Below are 23,725 nucleotides of genomic sequence, written 5' to 3'. Positions count from 1 at the left end.
TAGTTTTTCTCTCCTAATTTATTTTGACAGATATACTCTAATTTTGTAATTGTTTTAGAAAAAAAAACTGCCCTGGCTGCTGTGGTTCAGTGGATTGAGTGCTGGCCTGCAAACAGCTAACTGGAAGGTCACTGGTTTGATTCCCAGTCAGGGCACATGCCTGGGTTGTGGGCCAGGTCCCCAGTTGGGTGTGTATGAGAGGCAACTGATGGATGTGTCTCTTGCACTTTGATATTTCTTTCCCTCCCCTCTCTCTCCCTTTCCTGCTCTCTAACAATGAACAAAATCTTTTTAAAAATTCTAAGTTTTTGGCTGGTTAACTCTCTTCCTTCCTTTTTTTATTCAGTTTGTGTCCATGGTGCAGATTATCCAGAGCAACCTCAACCTCCAAGTACTAAAAAGCTGTCAAAAACGGCCTGCCTGGAAAAATGTGGTATCTGGTGTGACACTTTCTACAATGTCTGTGTTTTGGTATCAAGAAAGACCTGGTCAAGCCATGCAGTACCTGCTGCACATTTCATCTGACAATACTGTCAAAATGGAATCAGGTATTACATTGGGCAAATTTAAGGTAGACATGATATCTGAAACTTCTATATCTACCCTCGCTATTTACAATGTGGAGAAATAAGACTCAGCCACCTACTATTGTGCCTTCTGGGAGGTGCACAGTAGCAGATATCAGAGTCATCTTGTTCAACATTGTTCCTTGGTTCTTCATTTGCTATTATGAACTGGAAAACCACAGGTACCACCTGTATACTTTCATACAGTTTTCTAGACACATGTTCATGTGGATAATTCTATGTGGAGTTTCCAAATTCCATATTTTTCCATAGAGTAAACTTTTCATAAATATGCACAAATGGCCAGACTCGTTTTTCTGATATCTAATCTCTCCCCAGTAGACTCACCCTGGCACCCATGTCTATTCTTCCTCACTCATTCCATTTTATTTTATGTCAAAATATATACACTACCATATTTTTGAGGCCTTTTTTATACTAGACAATTTATATTTAGTTTTTTCTAATAGACCTATCTCCTGTAGAAAAAAATGGATATTATATTAAATGCCATTCATTTTCCTAGAGGCTAAAATATAACAAACGTAGCATGATCTATACCCAGGCAGGGAACACTACAATGATAATGTACAGTGAGAATATTTGATTTTGCACAAAACTTATAAACACTGCTGATTTTGAGTCCAAATCAAAGTCTACTTTAGATTGGAGTTTGAGGGGTATTTCATTTTCGGGCTTAAGATTCCATTTATCCAACAGTAAATGTGCAATTGACTACTCTGAGGTAGGCATTGCACATAGCAGGAATAACAAATCTCACATGCTCTGTCCAGGCTAGAGGTTGTTTCTGTAGAGTCTTTTCTGATGCTAGGCTTCCCTTAACCAGTAAAATTACAGTTCCCATCTTAAATACACATCATGGTTATAAATATCTCACTAATTCTGGTTATAACTACTTCAATTCATGGTTCAAAATTTGTTATTGTTGTTGCTTGGCCATGACAAAACAAATACGATCTATGTTTTAGGCTTCAAATGCAATCTTGCTTATAGAAAACAGATGAAAGTAGATATGCTCTGGTTCAAAAAGTTGAGGGATGAATGATTCTTAGATTTGTCTTTTCAAATAGTTCTTAGTATTTGTGATTCTTTAATAGTTTAATAGTTACCTGGATACATATGTGGTGCAGCAAAGTGGTTAAAGCCTGGACTCTTATATCAGAGAGACCTAGGTCAGACTTGGGCTTTGACATTAGCTGTGGTGCAAGGCCTTAGGTTCTCTAGACCATTTCCTCACCTGTAAGATAAAGGTCCTGTGTTACCTCATGGTTTGTGAATGTCCTTGAAATGATGCATAACAAGGGTGTGGCCCAGTGCTTGGCACTTTGTAGAGCTCAGTAAATGAAAGCTGATAAAAAATAAAATAACATCTAGCACACATATAGATATGACAAATCATACCCACACAGCACATGCCTTTGCATGTCCAAAGCTTTAGCAGCACATCTGTCATAGTGTGGTTGTTTATTATAGTTTAAAGATATTAGCTACATATGAAGGACTCTAATGAGTATGTACCCCAAATATATTTAAATCTAAGTTTTCAAATGTGATTCCTCAACAGCTTTGACTTGCACTCAGCTTTGGAGGAGAGTGGTTGTAGGCATGAAGCAAACAACCCCTGTTTGGGGAAACATAATTCTATATTTGGAGGCATTTACTCCTCCTGACCTTCTTTTTTTGGCTAAGGAGGGCTTCACCAAGGGCACTTTGTCCACACAAACACCAGAGGTAAACCAGTTCTGTCCAAAGTAAATATTTGCCAACTCAGTGGTTATTCGTATTGCTGAGTCATAGAAACACTGGCATTTTGCTAGAGTGTACAGTACTAAATGGAGTAGAGTACTCAATTAATGTCTGTTGAAGTGAGAGTAAAATTTTGATCATTATTGAGGTGCCACATTAGTTAATCGGTGGGGGATTTTTAGAGATGAATGTCTAAAATATTCTAATAACTTTGGCTTAACTTGTTTTCTATCATACCTAATGTGGTGTATATGCAATCACTCTGCACAATGGAAACAACATTGTATAATCTAATTAATGAATAAAATAAGTTAGATTATATAATGTTGCTGAATAAAATCTAAGAAAATCTTCAAAGTCACTGTTTTCATAAAAAATTGCTAGTACTGTGGGAAAAGTGATGCATTTTACCTAGTAAGTATCTTATAAGGATCATAATTTAAAAGAAATATTAAGCCCACTTGGAAACCCATGTTATCTGATTTGTGTTGGGTGTTCTTTATTTTCAGCCCTCAGAATTCAGACAGGCAGCCTGGGGTACAGGAAAGGGCACATCTTTGAGTGGTCACCTCTGAAATTTGGGATCATGGATATTTTTTCTATGTAATTTTTGTAGCTTCTAAATTGTTTAATAGAAACTCTTATTGTTTTTGAAATTTATTTTAAAATTTATTTTTAAACAGAAGTAACCTATTTCATAATATTGAAAATATCTCTGCATAATATTAAAGACTTAGAGACAACATGTGAAATTTGATGTTTAAAAAGGCCTCTAATGGGTTGTGTCTTGACCCCTTTTTCTCCCCTATTTTCTAGCCACTTTTGTGTCTTTTACAAAATAAAACCTCTTCTCTTCTGATTCCCACTGATCCCACCTGCCAAGATAAAGACCATGTTAATGATTTGGATAGTTTATTGGGCTCATATGCCTCTTATTACCTAAGCAGAATAAATAGGAAGTATTAGATAGTGGAAAAAAACTCAGTCTTCTTATTCACACTCTACTATAACTTTCTTGCTTTCTTAACTTCCTTTTTTGTCCACATGCAGATATAGTAATGAGATAGTCACAAGTAGAACGGCACACACTGTAGCACATGATCATGTTTCCTTCAGTAGGTTGTTTAGAGCTTTCATTGCCTGAGAACATGATGTTCTACCTTTCTTGGAAGGTTGCTAGAAAACCATCCTCATTCAGACTTCACCTGGAGAGTGAGAAGAAGGTAGACTCCAGACTAAGATGCTGTACATCCCCTATTTTAGGGCTATGGATTTCTCACCCAGTCAAAGGACAAAGGTGCATGCTGAGGGGCAAAAGTGTGGACTCTGCTAAATGCCTTCTGTTTTCCCCCCAAGGTCCACTTTCCCTGGTTTTCCACCCTGCTGTAGGCTCCAGGACGCTGACCCCTACAGATTACATAAATGAGCATCTTTTTTCTCTAATTTCATGTAATTTTGGTCAGTGGAAGTTGAGTTTTAAAGAAATCATGACTGTTAACCCGACAAAAGAATTCCTACCTTGTGCCTATAAGCCTGTGGATCTAGGGCACTGGGAAAAAAGAAGCAAATTCCTCCCATGGGTTAATTGGTGTAAGAGGCAATGGCCTCTTCCACCTCTACCTCCACCTCTTGGTTCCTGGACATAAGCCCCTGGCTATGGGCAGAAAGTACTATATATTCCCCAAGGAAATCCTTACCTCACTCTCTTCCTACTTCCCATTCTCCTGCTGGTGCTTCTATTAACGGCTTCCAAACCACAACCAGAGGAAAAGGAAGACTGCTACCACAGCCCATGAGGGTCCAATTCACAAGAAATGAGAGCAGGTAAACAGTGGTGGAGGGTCTATGTGGAGTAGAAGAAAGAAGGAATCAAGTAGTCACATAAATGGGTTATGTTTGCTCCCAAAAGAGTATAACAAATTGGGAAAAAAAAAGAATATTTATCTAGTTTGTTTAATTTCACTCTCCACAAACCCAACAAGATCCCATCTCTAACAGAACATGATGTGCCACTGTTCCTTCAGTGACAAAACAGGAAATGAAACAGTGTTGAGAGAGTATCATTAAATTCTGTACTTTTCTAGTTGATGAACTTAATGAAGTCATGCATGTAGATTATCCGTAATGCTGCTTTTATTGGGTTAAATGATGGATTCATAAGTATCTGTTGACTTATTAAGTAAATTATCAACACTGAAATGGAATAAAATAAATAACATAAAAAGATCTTTGATTATACTGTTTTATATATGTTTATAGAGCTAGATGAATCAATATTATGGTTATTTAAACTCTGTGTTCTTAATATTCTTTAAAACAAAAGTGCAAAGTGGTGAAATAATACAAGCTTTTAGTAAAGACAGAGACTAGAGCAATGTCTGTCAGTTTTATGTCAACTAAAATCCACACTCCCACATTTGTAATTGATCTCTCTTTCTGTAATTACTTAATTTATTTTCTGGCCACCTTCAAGTCAACATTGAACTGCTTCAATCACATGTTGATCAATTTTTATTCTACTGTAATCCTGTCACATTTTTAAATTGATAAATTAACTACAGAGTAATTGCCAAAAATCTGTAGTTATAATTCTGAAAGTTCTAGAATTACAATTTGCAGTCTGTCATTCATAAGATTTCTTTGACTCTATTTTTCTTTACTCAAACACAGAAAAACAAATAATTAGTTTACATGTATATAATTGACTAATGCCATTTTATCAAACAGCTCAATTCTATATGAAAATAAGGAAATGTAACTTAATGATTTTATAAGAATATTACAATAATAGGTATTGTTTATTGAATGTTCCTCATGTGCTACATACTTTATTAAGCACTTTATATACTTCATGTTATTTAATCCTTATAATCATACTGAAGGATAACTAGTATTATCATTATCTCAGTTTTATAGATATTTTATAGATACAAATGTAACACTTTGATAAGTTAAGTGATTTGATAATAAAGCAAGTCTGGGATCTGAATCCAGATCTGTTGGTTATAAAATCTGTATTTTTGGTCCCAGAGGAATGTGTAAAACAAAACTTTTTGAATGGGATATTATGGGAAAATAGAGTATTTAACCATCCATTATATGCTTAGTGTTGAGTTTTTACGTCACCTGAAGCATGAGGTTCTATCCCAAGCCACATTAAGTTTCTTAAAATCATACCTGCAGTGTTCACTTAGAGACAATCTACAAAGAATTCTCTACAATTTCATTATGCAATCAATTTTTTCTGACTTTTGGGTTTTAGTTTTTTTATAAGAAAAAATAGGCACAACAAGAACTGTTTATTGAGCCAAAAAAAAAAAAATAAGATGGAACATGAAGACATGTTCCTTATTTATTGTGTTTGATGCCGCACTCCCCCAATCTCACTCTGCTGGAGAGTACAGAAATGTCATCCAAAGGTAAATGGAAAAGAGCACGAGGGACTTCTGAGCCAATTGTGGTGACTGGATTAAGCACTCATGTGAAAGGTGGTTCAACTTTGTTTCCTGAATTTGAAATTCTCCCAGGTATACTCTTGACCTCAAGGGTAACAGCCTGAGAGTTGCTCATAAATGAAATAACCTTTGTGGTGAGAATATGAGCATTAGGGCCTGTGGTGGATTGGAAGTGATTGTGCCTGAGTTTGGAGAGAACAGGTTAATAGAGGAGGCCATAGCCATATAATAAAAAATCAAAAGCAAATAAATGATTTTGTGGGGCAATTTGGAGACCTCTACACAGAGCATTAATTGACTTATGAAATTTCTAATGGAGGGTGTTTATTTTCACCTTTCTCTAATATATGTAGGTGCCCACACAGAATGTCAGTTAACAGTTCAATGTTCTGTGATTCAGCCTATTGGCATCCATTTAAGGAAAGTGTACATGAAAACAGCAGGTGAAATCCGGAAGCTCAGTGGATTCCACATCCTTCACTTCCTTCCTCTCTGTTCAACCTGTTTGCTGAAGCAGGCTGAACACAGAGCAATGCTGGGATACCGAGTTTTGGATTTGAGCTGAGTTCTCTATGTGATCTTAGTTCCTTGATTTGAATGATACCAATGTATCTCCAGACAGAACAGCTCTGCATCATGAGTTATCCATTGAAAACTCCAACCTGTGGTCATTCACTACTGCTAGCCTGGCTACAAGAGATCTAGAGAATTTGTAGGGGTGTTGATTCTGAACAGACTTTCGATAAAGAGCCCTGGGGGAGTGACATGGAAACATCTATCTTCTTTGATGAGGAGGTCAGGACTTAGCTCTCCCACCTCCATGACAAGCAAGGGAACTCCCCAGGCACTGAGGCCAGTATGCATCCAGAGCAAAAGTCTATGTGTGTGTTGGGGTTCATAGAATTGTTTGACCTGTGTAAGTCCTGAGTGTTTGATGGACAGAGAGAATAGTGAGAACCCTCATCTGGAAAAGTCAAATGGTGACTTCAGGTCATAGCAACTTTTGCAACTTGGATGACCTCTTTCACTGAAATCAACCTCTTTCACTGAAATCAACCTCTTTCACTGAAATCAACCTCTTTCACTGAAACCCACTTTATCAACAGTTTTATCTTGATAAAACAATAAAAAGAAAAATAATCTTTCTAAAAGTTTCTCATATCTAAAAAAACATAGGGTGAAAGACTGCTTTTTGTGTGTCATACAATTATATTTAAAGCTTCCATATGGTGTTGACCAATTAGCAAACTCAGAAATGACTGGTCTGGGCACTGGGCTCTGAGCCACCTGTTTCCCTTAGTTACACTCTGAGAGGCTCCCGTTTCCTCCTGTCCCTGTCTCTTCCTGAGTCTGGTTTTGGGGCACACAGGTAGGGAAGACAGAACATTATGGCTACAAACACTTATTTTCTCTTCACAATGCTTTTCGCAAATGTGAATTGTTCCACCATTTCACAGATGGGTTGAGAAGTTTTTGTAAAACTAATGTTTTATACTTTAAAGATTTTATTTATTTATTTTTAGAGAGGGAATGGGAGGGAGAGAGGAAGAGAAATGTCAGTGTGTGGTTGCCTCTCACGCACCCCCTACTGGAGACCTGGCCCACAACCCAGGCATGTGACGTAGCCTGGGAATCATACTGGAGACCCTTTAGTTCACAGGCTAGAACTCAATCCACTGAGCCACACTAGCCAGAGCTAACGTTTTATTTTTTCATAATTTGGCTTTTCTTAGAAATGCTATTTTTTGTTTAGAGTTGAAATTTAATCTATACTCTTAAAGCAACTGAAAATATTTGTGGCATTAGCATAAAGGAAGCATATATTTTCTCTTAGTGTGTCTAGATATAACATTTTATACATGCAAGTTACTGATAGACATCAGATCAGACTTTTGAAACCCAGATATTTCCTAAACACAACAACAGCAACAACAAAACAAAAATCATTACACTGGGTCAGTTATTGGCAATGAATTTTAACCACAAGTAACATAAAATTCTCTGTTCCTCTTTGGTCTCTAATATAAATTCCACAGAAGACATGATGACCTAATATAATGAACCCTGGAAGCCCACAGTGTCATTGGAGCCAAGATAATAAATACACACACCCCTTACCATGAGTGTGACCACATCCTTCTCAGCGTGAAGCATCCTCAGTCCTGAGTCCAAGCCTCAGCCCTGGCTAGGCCCCAGCCTCAGCTTGCAGCACTTCCTGTGCTTCTCATGCTGATGCCTCAAAATAAGGAAAGAAAGGGAGTGTGTTGGCTATCAAATGAACCCCCCGGTTTGACATCATTTCCTACTGACTAGGGTACACAGAGACCATGTATGTTGAAAGGCCTGCTAATTTCTAAGAGAAGAGACAAGGTATGTTATTTTATTTCCCAGAGATTTCTAGTAATTGTGAAAATCTCAGGCTAGAGGCACTGGCAATGAACAAAATGGAATTCACATCAATTTTGCCATCATGGCTACCAGATAATGTGCTAGATGCTCCATGTGTTTAGAAGCCCATGTGATTATCATAAAAACCCTGCACATAAACCTGTTTAATGGAAGAAAGAATTGATGCTTAGAGGGGGGCAGTGTCTGTCTAAACAAATAATCTGTGCTGTTTCAGTTGCACTACTAGATCACTTTAAACATCCTCAATGTTTATTATGTTTATAAAACGCACTGTTACATTTGGGGGCAAATATGGACTGTGTCAGGCCTGTTTCCTCCTCCAGTAGAGCCTGGTCAAATCAATGAACAGTCATTCCACAAGCCATGGCTAAAGGATTCCCGTGGGAACACACTGCATTTTGCCATGTAGAATGCAAACTTTTTGCCCAAATTTTTGAAGGAAACATAAAGATGCGCATTATACATGGATAGACCTAATTCAGTCTCTGTATAAGTATTTTTAATTCTTTTATTCATGCTTATGCATTAAAAGTGTAACTCCAGAAAGCAAGAATGATATCCATATGCAAACTAATACCCTGGAGTACAATAATCAGTCTTGTTTGTTAAATATAAATGAATAAAAAATTGAATTAAAAAGTTAAAATGAAAGATTTTTTTCCTGAAATTTTTTACCAAAAACATGGTTGCGTATTATGCATGGGAGCACATTATACATGGCAAAATATGGTGTCTGAAAGAGTTCCCTTTCTAGACAGTCTGCCTTAGGGGAAAAGGCTAAGAAAATATACATTATATATTATTTCGTGAACTTGCTCTTACATGAATTATGAGATACATAGAGAGGGCTGAAATCTCCATAGCCTGGACTTATGTACCAATCAAAATATTTAAAGAAGATAATGTTTTTGAAATTTGTAGCCAGAATATTTTTATTTTCCCACATAAGTATGATAAATTGTAGCCCTTCTTCCATTAAGAATAAACCAGGAACCCTGGCTAATGTAGCTCAGTGGATTGAGTGCCAGCCTGTGAACCAAAGGGTTGCAATTGGATTCCCAATCAGACCAAATGCCTGGGTTGTGAGCCAGGTCCACAGTAGGGGCACATGTGTGAGACAACCACACATTGATGTTTCTCTCCCTGTCTTTCTCCTTCCCTTTTTCCTCTCTAAAAATAAATAAATAAAGTCTCTAAAAAAAGAATAAACCATGAAATTTACCACCCATGAAAGGATATGGAGGCTGTACTCAGGACACATTTTTTTTTTGCTTTCCTTTTATTTATCTTGTCCAGGTTTATCAAGATATAACTCGTATATAGGCTTGTATAACTTTAAATGGTACAATTTGTCCATAAGCAACAAAAGCACAAATAAAAAATAAGTTGACATAAAACTAAAATGATTCTTCACAACAAAGGAAATGATCAAAAAATGAAAAGGCAACCTACATAATGGAAGAAAGTATTTGAAAATCATATATCAGAAAAGAGTTAATATCCAAAATTTATAAAGAACTCACATACACAAATGCAACCAAACTTATTAAAAATAGGCATAGGAATTGAAGAGATATTGTGACATCACTAATCATCAGGGAATTTCAAATACAAACCACAATGAGCTTTCACTCGTACCTGAAAAAATGGCATTTATCCAAAGACAAGAGGTAACAAGCATGGTGAGGATGTAGTGAAAAAGAAACCCTGGAGCACTGTTGGCAGAATTATAAATTGGTACAACTCTAACCAAATATTAAATTGGATCCTGCTGCCTGCCCCCCATAGGCAAATTTTGGAGGCAGGGGTTTAATGAAAAAGGAGTATTTTATTCAAAAGCTACACCGTTTTGGAAGAATGACAGGCTTCTGCCTCATAGTCCATTTCCTCTAAAACACCCAAAGAAATATAACCCTGCTACTCTCTTCCAGGAGACTCCCAGAATTCCTCCTTCCATTTAAAATTACCATCTTTTGGAAATCACAGATTACTGCAGCATGGTCATCCAGATGGTTCCCCAAGGAAGGGAAAGAGAACAAGTCTCTCCCTTTCCTTTGTTTAAATCTCCATCCCATAATTCCATGTGCCCAAGAAGTGTACAGCTTTCAAGCCAATCCTGTCCTTTTTCAGTTTTTACTGTCAGGTCTGCCCCCCCCCCTGCCATGAATCTGCCTAAGGCTAGGGAGTTTGGTCACTGCACCCCATTAGCTAGTTTACTGTAACGTTGGGCAACCACTGCCTATGGTACCTCTTCGATCTCCCAGCACAATGCTTATATCACAGCCACTGCGTAAAATAGTATGGTATCTCTTAAAAATAAATAAATAAACTATCTTATGATTTCACAACCCCTTTGGTAGATATATATCCAAAGGAGATGAAAGTAAGATCTTGAAGGGTTATCTGCATTCCCATGCTTATTGCAGCATATTTACAGTTGCCGTGTTATGAAAACAAACTAAGTGTATGTGAATAGAAAAACAGATAAAAAAGATGAGGTACATATGCAATTAAAAGTTACTTAGTCATGAGAAACAAGGAAATCCTGCCTTTTGTCACAACTTGGATGAATCTTGAGGGCATTATGCTAAATCACATAACTGATACAGAGAAAGAAAAATGCCATATAATCTCTTTATATTAGGCATCAAAATAAGCCAAACTCATGGAAACAGAGGGTAGAGTGGTGGTTACCAGGGGCTGGAGGGTGGGGGAAATGGGGAAATATTAGACAAAGGGTGTAAACTTCCAGTTAGAACAAGTTCTGGGGATCTAAGTTTCAGCATACTAATTATAGCTACTAATACTCTATCAGATATCAAACTTGACATTTGACATGCTCCATTTTGAGTTAATCATGAGATAATTGGCTTGAAAACAAGGTTTGGTGAAAAAGGTTTTCCAAATTTTCAAACATCCTATTTTAAGGTTAATGCAAGCTGGCAAACTAGGAACAAAGAATTTTAGTAGAGGTCTAGATACAGTTAAGTGGGAAGGTGGCGACAGGGAAATTAGCATCTGCTCTAGAGGAAGGGATAGCACTGCCAGTGTGATGTTTGTGAGATAAGGGGGAGGGCAAGAGGAGTTGCCTTTCTGGTTCCCTTGCCTCTGAGGGTCTTATCCCAGAGAGGACAGAACTTCAACAAAAACTTGAAATAGATGGAGAGAGAATCTGAGATTATCTGGTGATAGCAAGCTCCCTCAGAATGGCCACAGTAAGAAAAACAACATGAACAGTGAGGGCATTTACAAAAGTGAGGGCAGCACTGCTTTCCCCACAGCTTCACGTGTAGCAGGTCCTAATGCCTCTCAGGTCTCTAAGAGGGTGAGAGGTGCTGAGAGGACCAGGGCATGCAGTACCTGGGATTTGGATGAGAAGCTGCAGGGTGGGAACTTTGTACCCAAGGGCATAATGTGGGGTCAGTAGTTGGTTCAGGTCTGGTTATTGCCCCAGCCAATTCAGAGGAAGAGGCTAAATCCCAGAGATGATCAGGGCAGAGAGCTGAAAATTTGAGAGGACGTGGGGGGTGGCAGACACTCCCATTCCTCCCATATGCATTAATGCCACCCTGGGGACTAGCCAAGGAAGACAGAGAAACATAGAAAATATAAAGAAGCTACCAAAAGAGACTGAACTACCTGTAAGAGACTGTTCTAAACTGAAGGAAACTATTTCATTATATATGATGTATAGTATCTTCCTTACGAATATGAGTTTCAGAGTCAGACCTTCTGATGCAAATTATTGTTCTGCCACTTATACCTGTAAGGCTTGGAACAAGATGCTGCTCTGTCAAAGCCTCAATTTTCTCATCTAAAAAAATGAGAACAATATTAACAGCACAAAATAGGTTTATGCAGATTAAATTAGATAATGCTTGCAGTACATTGCCAAAGTGTTTGTAGTACATTGCCTGCCACTTAGAATGTTTTAATTATCAAACGCTATTAATATTAGGAGAAGCAAATGCAACAAAATACTTATTTTCTGAAAGTGTTTAATAAGTAAAAGATAATTTCCAACTTTACTTCCTTGTTTGAAGGAATTTTTTTCCTCAGGGATGTTTCTGAAGTGGCCATTTATCTTCCTTTTTGTGTCATAACGTTTAAAACCTTCATCTAAGTTTAAATAATTTCCCACCATTATAAGTCAACTTTCCAGTGTTGTCAGCTTTCCAGTGTTGTCATCTCAGAAGTGGTATTTATCAGACAAGAGGGAAAATAGGGCAGTTGCCTCAGGAAAAAATCTAGCCATAGTAAGCCAGCTTTTTCCTCTCTTTTCTTCACGAGAAGACCCAAGCTAGTGTGAGTTCACATCTGCTTCACACAGGAGGACTGGACATAAGCTTCAGGGACAACTGCTGTCCAGAGTTCAAGAAGTTCCGATGCATACAATGCTTTCAAAGATAATCATAAGGGAATGAGTTGATAGTATAGGGAAGTTAAATTCTTTAAAAAATGGTATTAGTATTAACAATAATGTCTAATAATCACTGAAAATTTACTGTATGCCAGAATCCAGACAAGGTAGCCTTCTTAGTTATTTAATCTGCACAACCTTTTGAGACAGGCATTATTACTGCATCAGGATTCAAGTGAGGAATCTGAGGCATAAAGGGATTAAGAAATTTGCACAGGGTCAGGCAACTTCTAAGTGACAGAGATGAACAGTGATTAGCTGCAGACATTAAAAAATGCATCAATGGCATACGAAGTTGCTCAGAATATAAGGTGAACTCAAAGAAAAGAAGCACAAAACCCTGTACATGTTCCATGTGTAACTTAAATATATTTATGATCCACAAAAATCACATTACTATCCTTTTATATGTAGAGAAGAATTCTATACATTAACACCATAATGACAAATAGATTTGGTTTTGGTGTTATATAGTTATATTAACTCCTATCTTACCTCGTTTCCCTGAGTTTCTTCAATAAATATGTTTAGCAGCATGTTCCAAGGTGCCTCCAAGGACCCCTCACATTTATGCCAAAGAGCCCTACATAGACCACCAGCTGTATCTTGATGTCATGAAGCCCACAGAAAGGAGTAATTTCTGACCAGCAGCCAGCACTAAAGGCCCAAGGTCCTGCTAACCCACCACTTCCTTCCCTCTCCCCAATCTAGGCTACACCTACTTGCTACTGACATAAGTTGCCCTGCCTGCCACCCAGGCTCCACTTTCCTGCTTCTCTTTGAGGACACAGTCTGTTCACAGGATGTCCCTGCTGGAAGCATTCACCTTCTTGTCCTTCTGGACGCGTGAGTAACAGTCCCTGACCATTTCAGTCTAGATGAGAGAGCAAAGAAATTCTTTACTGTTTCTTATATTGTCTGAAGTTCATTGGAAATTCTCTTCTTTTACATACAGTTGGACTTGGGTTATCAAAATTGGAGCAGTCTCAGATATCCATTTCCACAGAAGTAAAGAAAAGTGTTGTCATACTTTGCAAGGTATCAAGCACAAATTTTGAAAACGACATCATTCACTGGTACCGGCAAAAACCAAATCAGGCTTTGGAACATCTGATTTATGTGAGCTCAACAAAAAGCCCAGCTCGCAGTAACCAAGGTGGGAGGAACAACAAATATCAGGCAGAAAAGAATTCTCAAAGTCTCACTTCAATGCTGACCATAAATTTCATAGAAAAAGAAGATGTGGCCATTTACTACTGTGCTGGCTGGACTCACACTACTAGAACTGTTGAGACAACCCACACAATATCCTCTGCCTGGATCTGTGCCCACCTACATCCTTCCCAACAGTGGCAACCACAACCAGCAACACCCTCTCCAGCTGGGCTCCTGAAGTCAGCCTTGCCTTGTCTGCAGCATTTCCTGAGCTCTTCAGGAAGCCATCTTGGATTATGCTTGCACATAGCTCCCAGTTAATTACAAGGATTGTGCTTCCAAAGCTTTATTTGACAATACATCTCAATTAATTAAAGTGTTGTGTGGGGACAGAAAGCACAGGTTGTGCCACAGTCCACCATCTCACCTTGCAGAAACTCTCAGTAAGTGATCAGGGTGGCTGGAGCCATTATTATTATGCATACTCAAGACAATCCCTTGGCAATACAACTGTTACTGGTCCATTTTACAACTAGAAAAAATTAAGCTTAGAGAGTTTAGTCTTAAAGATCATCCAAAAGTGAGAAGTCCATGCTTTTGAACTGGACTGTGAAACACACTGTTAAGTTTAAAGACTGCAATATTTTAAATACACACTAAATTATCCTGATTAAATTAGGATAGAGCAATGCCAGTTTTCTGGGAGATGTGGGAAAAATGTTTCTACCAGCACGTTGGCATCAGACCAAAGCCTCAAATTCATTGGGGATGTTAGATGAGCCCACATTATGGGGCAACACTTGATTTCGCCTGTGAAAGAAGAGAGAGAACCTGTCATGATCAGAAGGCTTCATATCACATGCATAAATGGACATTAGCCCTAGTCAGATGGCTCAGTTGGTTCGAACATTTTCCTTTACACAAAAGAGTAGAGGGTTCATTCCTCAGTCACAGCACATACCTAGGTTGGAGGTTTGATCTCAAGCTGGGGGGTGTATACTGGAGGCTACAGGTCAATGTTTCACATCAATGTTTTTCTCTCTGCAGCCCTACCTTCCTGTCCCTCTAAAATGTATAAACATATCCTTGGGTGAGGATTTTTTAAAAAGAGATTTTTTAAATATATCCCTCTCTGTGACATAGTGTTATGAGAGAGGTTCAAGGTCCAGGATAAGTAGAGGCTGACCCCATTCTCACGATTTGCTCTGTTATTCCTTTTAGCAATTTCAGTTCTGTCTCCTCCTGAGGGCGCCCTGGTTATAACAGAAATTTCATACTCTGAGTTGTAATCTGTATGGTGACATCTGGTTAATTATAAAAGAAAATGCTGCATTGTGTTTCAAATGAAAATGCCTATCACTTGTAAAATGAGGTATGAATTATGTCGGTTTGAGACTTCAGTTTGCCTTTTTATTTTTAAGTGTATTTTATTCATTATGCTATTATAGCTTTCCCAATTTTTTGTCTCCTCTCCCCCTTCATCCTGCACCAAACATCCTCCAGTATTCTCCCCCTTAGTTCATGTCCATGAGTTGTACGTATATGTCTTTGGATTCTCCATTTCCTATACTATTCTCAACATCCTCCTGTCTATTTTGTGCCTACCAATTATGCTTCTTATTCCCCACACCTTTCCCCCCCAATCTCCTCCTTCTCACTAGTTTGCTTTTTTTAAAAAAGTAAAATACTGATGGTGGGTGGACGGTGCAGTTGGTTAGAGTGTCAACCGTACACCACAAGGTTGCAGGTTTCATGCCTTGTCTGGTCATATACCTAACCGAGGGTTCAGTCTCTGATGGGGTACACATAGAAGGCAACGAATTGATGTTCTCCCTCACATTGATGTTTCTCTCTCTCTCTCTCTCTCTCTCTCTCTCTCCCTGATACCTCTCTCTTGAAAATAAATAAGCATATCCTTGGGTGAGCTTAAAAAATTGTAAAATACTCGACATGTTTCATACTCCTGAGTACTGAAGCCAAAGAAATTAATGGAAGTACCAAGTTTAACTTTGTGACACAAAACTACACCCTCACATTTTTGAAATAATGTTTCTACAGCATGAAAATAAAGGAGGAAACAGATTAGTCTAAAACAGAATTAAGTCACCTTCAAGAACTGCCTCCACCCAACCTACACAGACATTCCTGTCTAGGTTCTGAAGCATATTTCCTTTCAGTTCAGCACATGTGAGTCATCAGAACCCCTTGAAATGCTGAGATCTGCATCAGGTTGCACATGCCCCCATGGGACCACTTCCTTTTCTCACACCCTCCTCTCCCTGTCCTGGACACTCCAAACAGGATCCTCAATTTCCCACCTTCTCCCTGGTGACACAGTCTGGCAGACAGTAGGATGTCACTACTGGGAACATTCATATTTTTCCCTCTGGGGCCTTGTGAGTTGCTCTTCAATTTATTTGACCATGGATTAGTGATGAAAGAGATTTTTAATGTTTCTGATGTCCATGGGAATTTCCACTTTTCCTTTGCAGTGGGACATGTGAGTTACAGCTGGAGCCACCTAAGATGTGAATTCCCAGAGCAATAGAGTGTTCATATTTTGAATGATGTCCACTGAAGACATTAAAAATACAGTTGTACACTGGTATCAGAAGCAACCACACTAAATTATGACACACCTGAAGTCTATCATCTCAACAAATATCCCAGCTTCAGTTCAGCTAGGTGAGAAAAACAATACATTTGAGGCAAGAAAAAGTTTTCAAAAGTCTACATTGGTCCTTGCCATGCACTTCATGGGAAAACATGTGGCCATTGACTACTGTGCTTCTGGGACCCATAGTGCAGCAACAGCCTACTTGTGTTTGTTCACATGTTAGGCCCCACCTTGAGCAGGAAGCATTCTGCCCATGGTCTTCCCAAACTTCATTTAGCACACTTCCTGATGAATTAAATCCTGACTGGCAATGAATAGACACAGGCCCCATTAATCATATCACCATCTAGACTCTTCCACTAACAGGAGTGGCTCAGGCTGAGAGAGGGAAGCATTGTATGTCAGCTGTCCTAGATAGAGTACATGAACATTGCCACAGATGATTATCACAACACTTCAGCACTATAACAATTATTTGCCCATTTTACAGATAAAACATTAAATCTCTGAGAGTTCAATTGATTAGTCAAAGACAAGTTCATATGTTTTGAACTAGACCATGAGGCTACCCTGGAAATGTAAACATCATGATTCTATAACAAACAACATACTTGAGGTCAACTTGGGATGGAAGCAGTATCTTTTTTTCTGGAGCAGGAGGAAGGTAGTTCCTCACTTCACATTCAGGGCTGTAGGAATATGATGTCATCAGAATACAGGTCCAATATCCTGGGGTCGTTTGATGAATCCATCACATTATGAGTGACCCTTGGCTCTGCCAATGAATGAAGAGTGAGAATGGGCTCAAGGAAAGAACAATTAATATTTTTTTTCTATAAGAGAGATGTCTATTAGTGTTCTTAATTCTTTGCACATATGAAATTCTTCAACCCTCACTGTAACCTGTGAGGTCTGTTCTCTTATGACTATGAACCCATTTGGCTCATGAGGTAAATGAGATATGTATCCCGAGAACTTGTCCAAGTCATACATTTGATGCAAATCAAAGTAGGGCTGAACCCACATAATCCAGCCTCAGAGTCTAGCACCTCATCATTAGAGGAAAGAAATGCTATGCATTGTTCCTACACCATGCAGAAAACAAAACTAACCTTTGTGAAACATTCCCTGACAAAATTTGAACCATGTGACAAGGATTTCAGTGATCAGGAGTCTTCACAGAATACATAAAATGTCAATAAATTCTCATTTTGTTTTCCAAATGACTACCTTTTAATTCACTCACTTTTCTTATATAGTACATGCTGGCACACCATGCAAGAATATGGACATCACTTTGCATCTGTGCTGTACATAGTCCTTTACTTATGTGATAATTTCTAAGTTTATGATAACATATTCATCCCCATCATCTATTCTTCTAAGGACCCAGTTCTAGTTCTCAATTCAGGGAAGCCATTGGAAGAAAGAAAGGAGATTCACAAGAAAAGCTATTGTAGATCAGCATGTGAACCTTTTTTATCTTACCTCAGAGCCACTCAATCTTTTGTGATTACATCCTGTCTATGTGACTCCTGACCATCTTATTCTCTCTGTTTGTACTACAGTTGATTTCTTGAACCTGCATACAAACTTACTGATTATAAAACTGTTAATAAAAGCAAGGGTAGAGAGAAAGACCTGAGAGAATCCCAAGGAATCTGAGAACATAAACCCTTTTCGGACAGGAATGCACAGACAAGCTTGTCAATATATTGCTGCTACCTTCTTACAGGGTTGTCTCATTTAGTAATCAAAAGAGACTCATAGAGCAGTAATGAGATGCTGACAGTGATACACTTTGCTGCTTTCAGATCTTAGAAGAAAACTCGCCAGCAGATTTTTGTATGTCAGACTAAATGATGATTTACAGGGAGACACCTGATTTACATTGCATTCAAAGAATAAACTACAATGCAGCCATTGAAAAATATTTTATGGGTTTATTACTAAAATTTGAAATATTTGCAATATAATAGAAATAAAAATTCATGAGTCTATAATAACTTTTGACAGAAAAACTTTTTGTATTGATAGAAGAATAATTAAAGGGGGAAAGGAATTTTCTAAAACTTTAAGAATGATTATTCCTGAGGAAATAGATGGCTTTATTTCTCCTATGTACTTTGATTAACTTACATATTTTTCTGAATGAGTTACTAGAGTTGCATTATAAAAATATACAGCAAGGTAATTTTGTCTTGTTTGATAATAAGACAAATAATAACACTTTATAACATCATTGAAGACTCCTCATGTGCCAAGTACTAATATTTGAGTGTTTTGTGCATTACACTTGTGCAATGTGCCTCCTAACACCTCTGAAAGAAAGATATGTAGGCAACATGTTTATGAGGCAAGTGAGGCACGAGTAGCCTAAGTAACACACAAATGTTAGATCGGGCTAAGTGGTATGGAAAGGTATTGAATTATAACTTTGGTTACTAAATAACACTCACATAGGTTATTTCATGACTTCCAAGTTTCTCACTACAATACGTTAACCAAAAGAAGAGAATATAAAGCCAAATATTCAAGTCCCACTTGAAATGTTTATATATAATCAAAAGAAATCCTATTTCTATACATAAATACATAGAGAAAAATTCAAAATAATAGTAAAGTGTGGGGACATTTTACTGTCATTTTGTATACCTCCTTTTACTCAGGCATTCATTAGTGAACAACTATTGAGTTCTTGTGTTTCCCCAATCTGGGACTTTTAATCACTTCTTTTTGCCATGTTCTCATTGCCATATGGAGAATATCATAGCAGCTACCTCACAAGAGTGTTGTTGAGAGGATTAAATAAAATAAGTAAACATTTAGAACACTGTCTTATAAATAAGAGTTTCTAAATGAATATTAGATACTATATTAATTTGAAAGCTTATTATTACATATTAAATATAACATGGCTTTGAAAATACTCTTACATGTGGCATAGTGTTCATGAGACAGTTCGAAGGTCCAGAATGGGAAGTTGAGTCCCCAGATTTCTCTGTCTCCTCTACCTGCCAGCAACTGCAGTCTAGCCCTTTCAAAAAGGCACCCAGATTGTAAATGAAGTTTGGTTGTCCTGAGTCATAGTCTGTGTGTTGACATATTGATTAATTAAAAAAAAAACAGAAATTTTTCGGTGATTGGGCATATGGCATCTTAAATAATGTCAATGAAGTATTCCAGCTTCTGATTTTGTTTTTTGGTATTAAAGAAAAATAAAGATCAATTTTCATACCCAAATCCTGAATCCACAGAAAGATTCACATAGGATCTGAACACAATTTGTACGTCTTCACATTTCTGAAGTAATGTTTCTATGTCATGGTATTTCACAGGGAATGGCTCAGTGGGTGTGAGAACCATCCCTGCCCCAACCCAGACAGACACATTTATTCCAGGACTTTTTTTCTAGATCACAACACTCTTATCCTATATTCCCAGCACTCATGGGAGAGAGGAAGCCCCGAACTGCTCATCTATGTAGCAGATCATGAAGAACCCCAGGGAACTGTCTGAGCCACCACTTCCTCTTATAAACAAGACAGAACCCCACCCTCCTGACACTGGTCTGCTAACAGGGACCTCACTTCCTTACCTTCTCCCTGGGGAGCCAGCCTGGAGTGCAGGATGTTACTACTGGAAGCAGTCATCTTCTTCTCCCTCTGGCCTTGTGAGTTACCTGTATCTTTAGGTCTAAAAGAGAGACAGAAGAACTTCTTTATTGTTACCTCTTTACATGCCATTTGTTCATGAAGATTTATTGATTTATTGATTTAATTTTTTTCTGCAGTTGGCCTTGGGCAGTTAAAGTTGGAGCAATCTGAAATATCAATTTCCAGGTCAAGAGATAAAAGTGCCCATATATCTTGTAAGGTGTTTTCTAGCACCTTTAGCACAGACTACATACACTGGTATCAGCAGAAACCAGATCAAGGTATAGAACATTTAATATATGCTTACTCAAACACTCCTACTCGTGGGAAGAACAACAAATTTGAGACAAGTAAAAATCTTCGCACTTTCACTTCCACCTTGAAAATAAATTTCTTGGAGAAAGAAGATGAGGCTGTGTACTTCTGTGCCTGTTGGACTGACACCCACAATGTTAGAGTTGCCAAGATTCCTGCACAAGAACCATCTTCAGTCTGTGCCTCCACACATCCTTCTCAACATGGGCAACACAGAGGCTGCACAGCTGGGCACCCAGCCTGAGCCAGTTCTGAACACAGAACTTGAGTTGTGTATTACTCTTTTGACTGTGGAGATTACTCCTAATGTAAATGATATGGCTCATATTCAAAGAGGAAATCATCAAGTGGCAGGAAACATGGCTGTGATATTATATCTTATGGAAATACCGCAACATGTTTGTGAAGTAATGATCATTTTTCCCCATTTACTTTTAATAATTTGAGGTTAGAGAGATAAAATTACTTTCAAAACCCAAAACCCCATACTGCTTCAACCCTGTCAGGCCATCCTGAAGATGTTCAGTGTTTTATTTACTGCACACATTTTGGGGTGGGTGTGGGATGGAGTGCTTGCCCTCTCCTCCAGGAAGAGGAAGATTATTCATTCTAGATGGATGGATGTGTCACAGCCTGACCAGCACACTTCCCTTTGCACAGGCCTCAGATCCCCTGGGATCATTAGATGATCACACAACAGAGTGGATACTCATCAGGATCCCTTTCCTTAGGATCGTTCTGTGATCCTGGGAGGATCGTAGTGTTCATTCACTCAGAGCTGCTGCTTTTTCTCAGGTACTGTTCTAATTCATCTCATGTTTGTGACAATCTTGACATACTATCATGATTCACTCTTGATGAGGAAATAAGCATAGAGATGTTATTTACTTTGTCTGTGGTCACTGAGATACTAAGTGCAGATGGAAGGCTGAACTTCCATCTTCAGTGACTGTCCTTGCAATCAGCGTGTTACCTGCCTCTGAAACACAGGAAGCAGAAATGGCATCTAGTCTATAGTTCCCATATCTAAAGAGAAAACAAACTCTCACTCACAAAATAATTACTATTCTAAGCTGGGTCTAAGTATTATCTTCCTAGAAATCATATAAATACTATTGTTGATTTGACTTTCAAAATATGGGAGTAAAATATGAAACAAAAACTTTTTTTATTATTTTTTGAGATAATAGAAATAAATGAAAAAAAGAAACCCTTCTTTAGGAATATTTTCTAGCAAGATACCTGCCCTTGATGTTCCTGGAACACAGCCACACCTACACATTTACATACCGTCTGATTGCTTAGGAAGTACAGGAGCAGAGATGAGTAATCACAGCACAGACATTATGGTTCACAAAAGTGAAAACATTTGTCATCTGATCACATAGAGAAGAAATTTGCCAGTCTCTGTTGTGTAACATGGGGTTGAGGAATGAGTCTGTATTCATAATTAAAATTCAAGATGCAACAAGAGAATACAGATAACTTTTACTACATGAAAATAAAAGTAAATCTTGCATAGTAACAAGCAACATACCAAATGAAAAGGACAGATGACAAACTATAGAGAATATTTGCAACCTGTTTAGGAGATGATGCTCTACTGTCACTGATATAAAAAAATGTAAAATTTAAAAATAAAAAAAACTTAAAAATATCCTACATGAAAATAAGAAAATACATAAAAATCCAATTCATGGAGAATGATGTAAAAATAGCTCTTAACCATATAAAAAATGCTCAACTTTACTTAAAGTAAGATAAATGCCAGTCAATACTGCATTTGAGGCACTATTTCTCACTCATGAGATTGGTAAGAATTTAAACATTTGACAATATATTCTGTTGGTTAAGTGACAGGGGAATATAGGCCCTCATACATTGCAGCTACAAGTGCAAAATGCATGCTCTTTGTAGGGAAATTTGGAAATATGTAACAATATTTCTATAAATTTAACTTTTTGCCAAACAAAATGTCTTTGGATATTCACCCAGAAAGCACAACATTCAACAAAATTTAAAAAGTATGTATATATAAATTTAATCATTGTGTAAGTATAATATATTGGAATATACACAATATACATACATAAGAAATTCATTAAATAAATGTTGGCACATGCATAATGAAATATATAGAGCTGCAAAATAGAATGAGAGATGCGAACTTAATTTTAATTCTATATACAGTTGACCACTGAACAACATGGGAGTTAGGAGTATTATCCCCTACACAGTAAAAAAGTCTGTGAATAACTTTTGACTCCCCAAAATCTTGACTATACTTAGCCTTCAGCATTGGTTTCAAGATATCCTACAAATACCAAAATCTGTGGATGCTCAAGTTTCTTATTTAAAATGGCATAGAACAATGCCTACAGTTGGACTTCTACAACTGCCAACTCCAAACTGTGAGCTGAAAATGGTTTATTTGATCATCCATTGATTGAATCTGTGGGTGCAAAACCCATGGACATGGAGAACAACAGTATTTAGTGGAAAAAAAATCTGGGTATAAATGGACACATGCAGTTTAAACCTTTGCTGTTTGGGGGGAAACCAACAATTAACCACTGGAAATTGTTAATTTTAAAAATAGTACTATTAACAATAGCAACAACAACTTATATAATATTTAGAAATAAATTTAACCAAATGTAAAGGATTTATATGCTGAGAACTACAAAACTGTGATGACAGGAGTCAAAGAAAAAATAATTATATGGACATATGCCATGTTCATGGATTGAAAGACTCAATATATTTAAAATATCATACTTACCCCAAATTGTAAATATATATGGGAAGGCAAAAGACATAGAATAGCCACAAAATTTTGAAAACAATAAAATCTTAAACATACCTTTAAGCTACAATGATTAAGACAGTGAGGTATTGGTGAAAGTGCAGATACATAGATAAGAGCATCAGAAAAAGGAATCCAGAAATAGAGCTACAAATACATGGTTAACTGATTTTTATCAAGGGTTCCAGGTAAATACAAAAATGAAAAATGGATAAACTTTTCAACAAAGAGTATTGGAACAATTGTTCATGTATGTGAAAAAGAAGATTCAATCCATATTGAACATCATAAACAAAAATGAGCTAAAAAAGACTGATAGGACTAAATATAAAACTGAAAACAATAAAACTTCAAGATGAAAATATAAAAGAAATTCATTGTGACCATGGGTTAGGCAAATATTTTTTTAAAACAGAAAAAACAGGGGACATGGATAAAATACACAGTCATTGAAATTAAGATATCTGCTTTGTTTAAGACTGCTAAGAACATGAAAAGCAAAGAATTAGAAGGAAATATTCTCACACACATATGAAAAACAAACATGAATGGTGTCCAA

General features: G+C 37.4%; 1 long non-coding RNA gene and 1 gene segment (V, D, J or C); one reads left to right on the top strand and one right to left on the bottom strand.

The window, feature by feature from the left end:
• Positions 1-4,001: 4,001 nt before the first annotated feature.
• On the bottom strand, positions 4,002-13,239 carry LOC123812187. Its single transcript, XR_006784491.1, has 3 exons — positions 13,113-13,239; positions 7,907-8,024; positions 4,002-4,176 (listed from the first exon to the last, which is right to left on the bottom strand). It is a non-coding gene; the product is annotated as an uncharacterized LOC123812187 (long non-coding RNA).
• Positions 13,240-13,366: 127 nt separating this feature from the next.
• LOC123811069 overlaps positions 13,367-23,725 on the top strand; it is a 35,275-nt gene continuing 24,916 nt past the window's right edge. The window contains 2 exon segments of the C gene segment in view: positions 13,367-13,463; positions 13,573-13,889. Of these exon segments, the coding sequence occupies positions 13,421-13,463; positions 13,573-13,889 (360 nt within the window).

The sequence above is a fragment of the Phyllostomus hastatus genome, unplaced genomic scaffold (genome assembly GCF_019186645.2).
Source record: "Phyllostomus hastatus isolate PE091 unplaced genomic scaffold, TTU_PhHast_1.1 phas_scaffold_78, whole genome shotgun sequence".
Taxonomy (NCBI): Eukaryota; Metazoa; Chordata; class Mammalia; order Chiroptera; family Phyllostomidae; genus Phyllostomus; species Phyllostomus hastatus.
The sequence above is the reverse complement of the archived record's forward strand: the minus strand, read 5'-3'. Positions and strand labels throughout refer to the sequence as shown.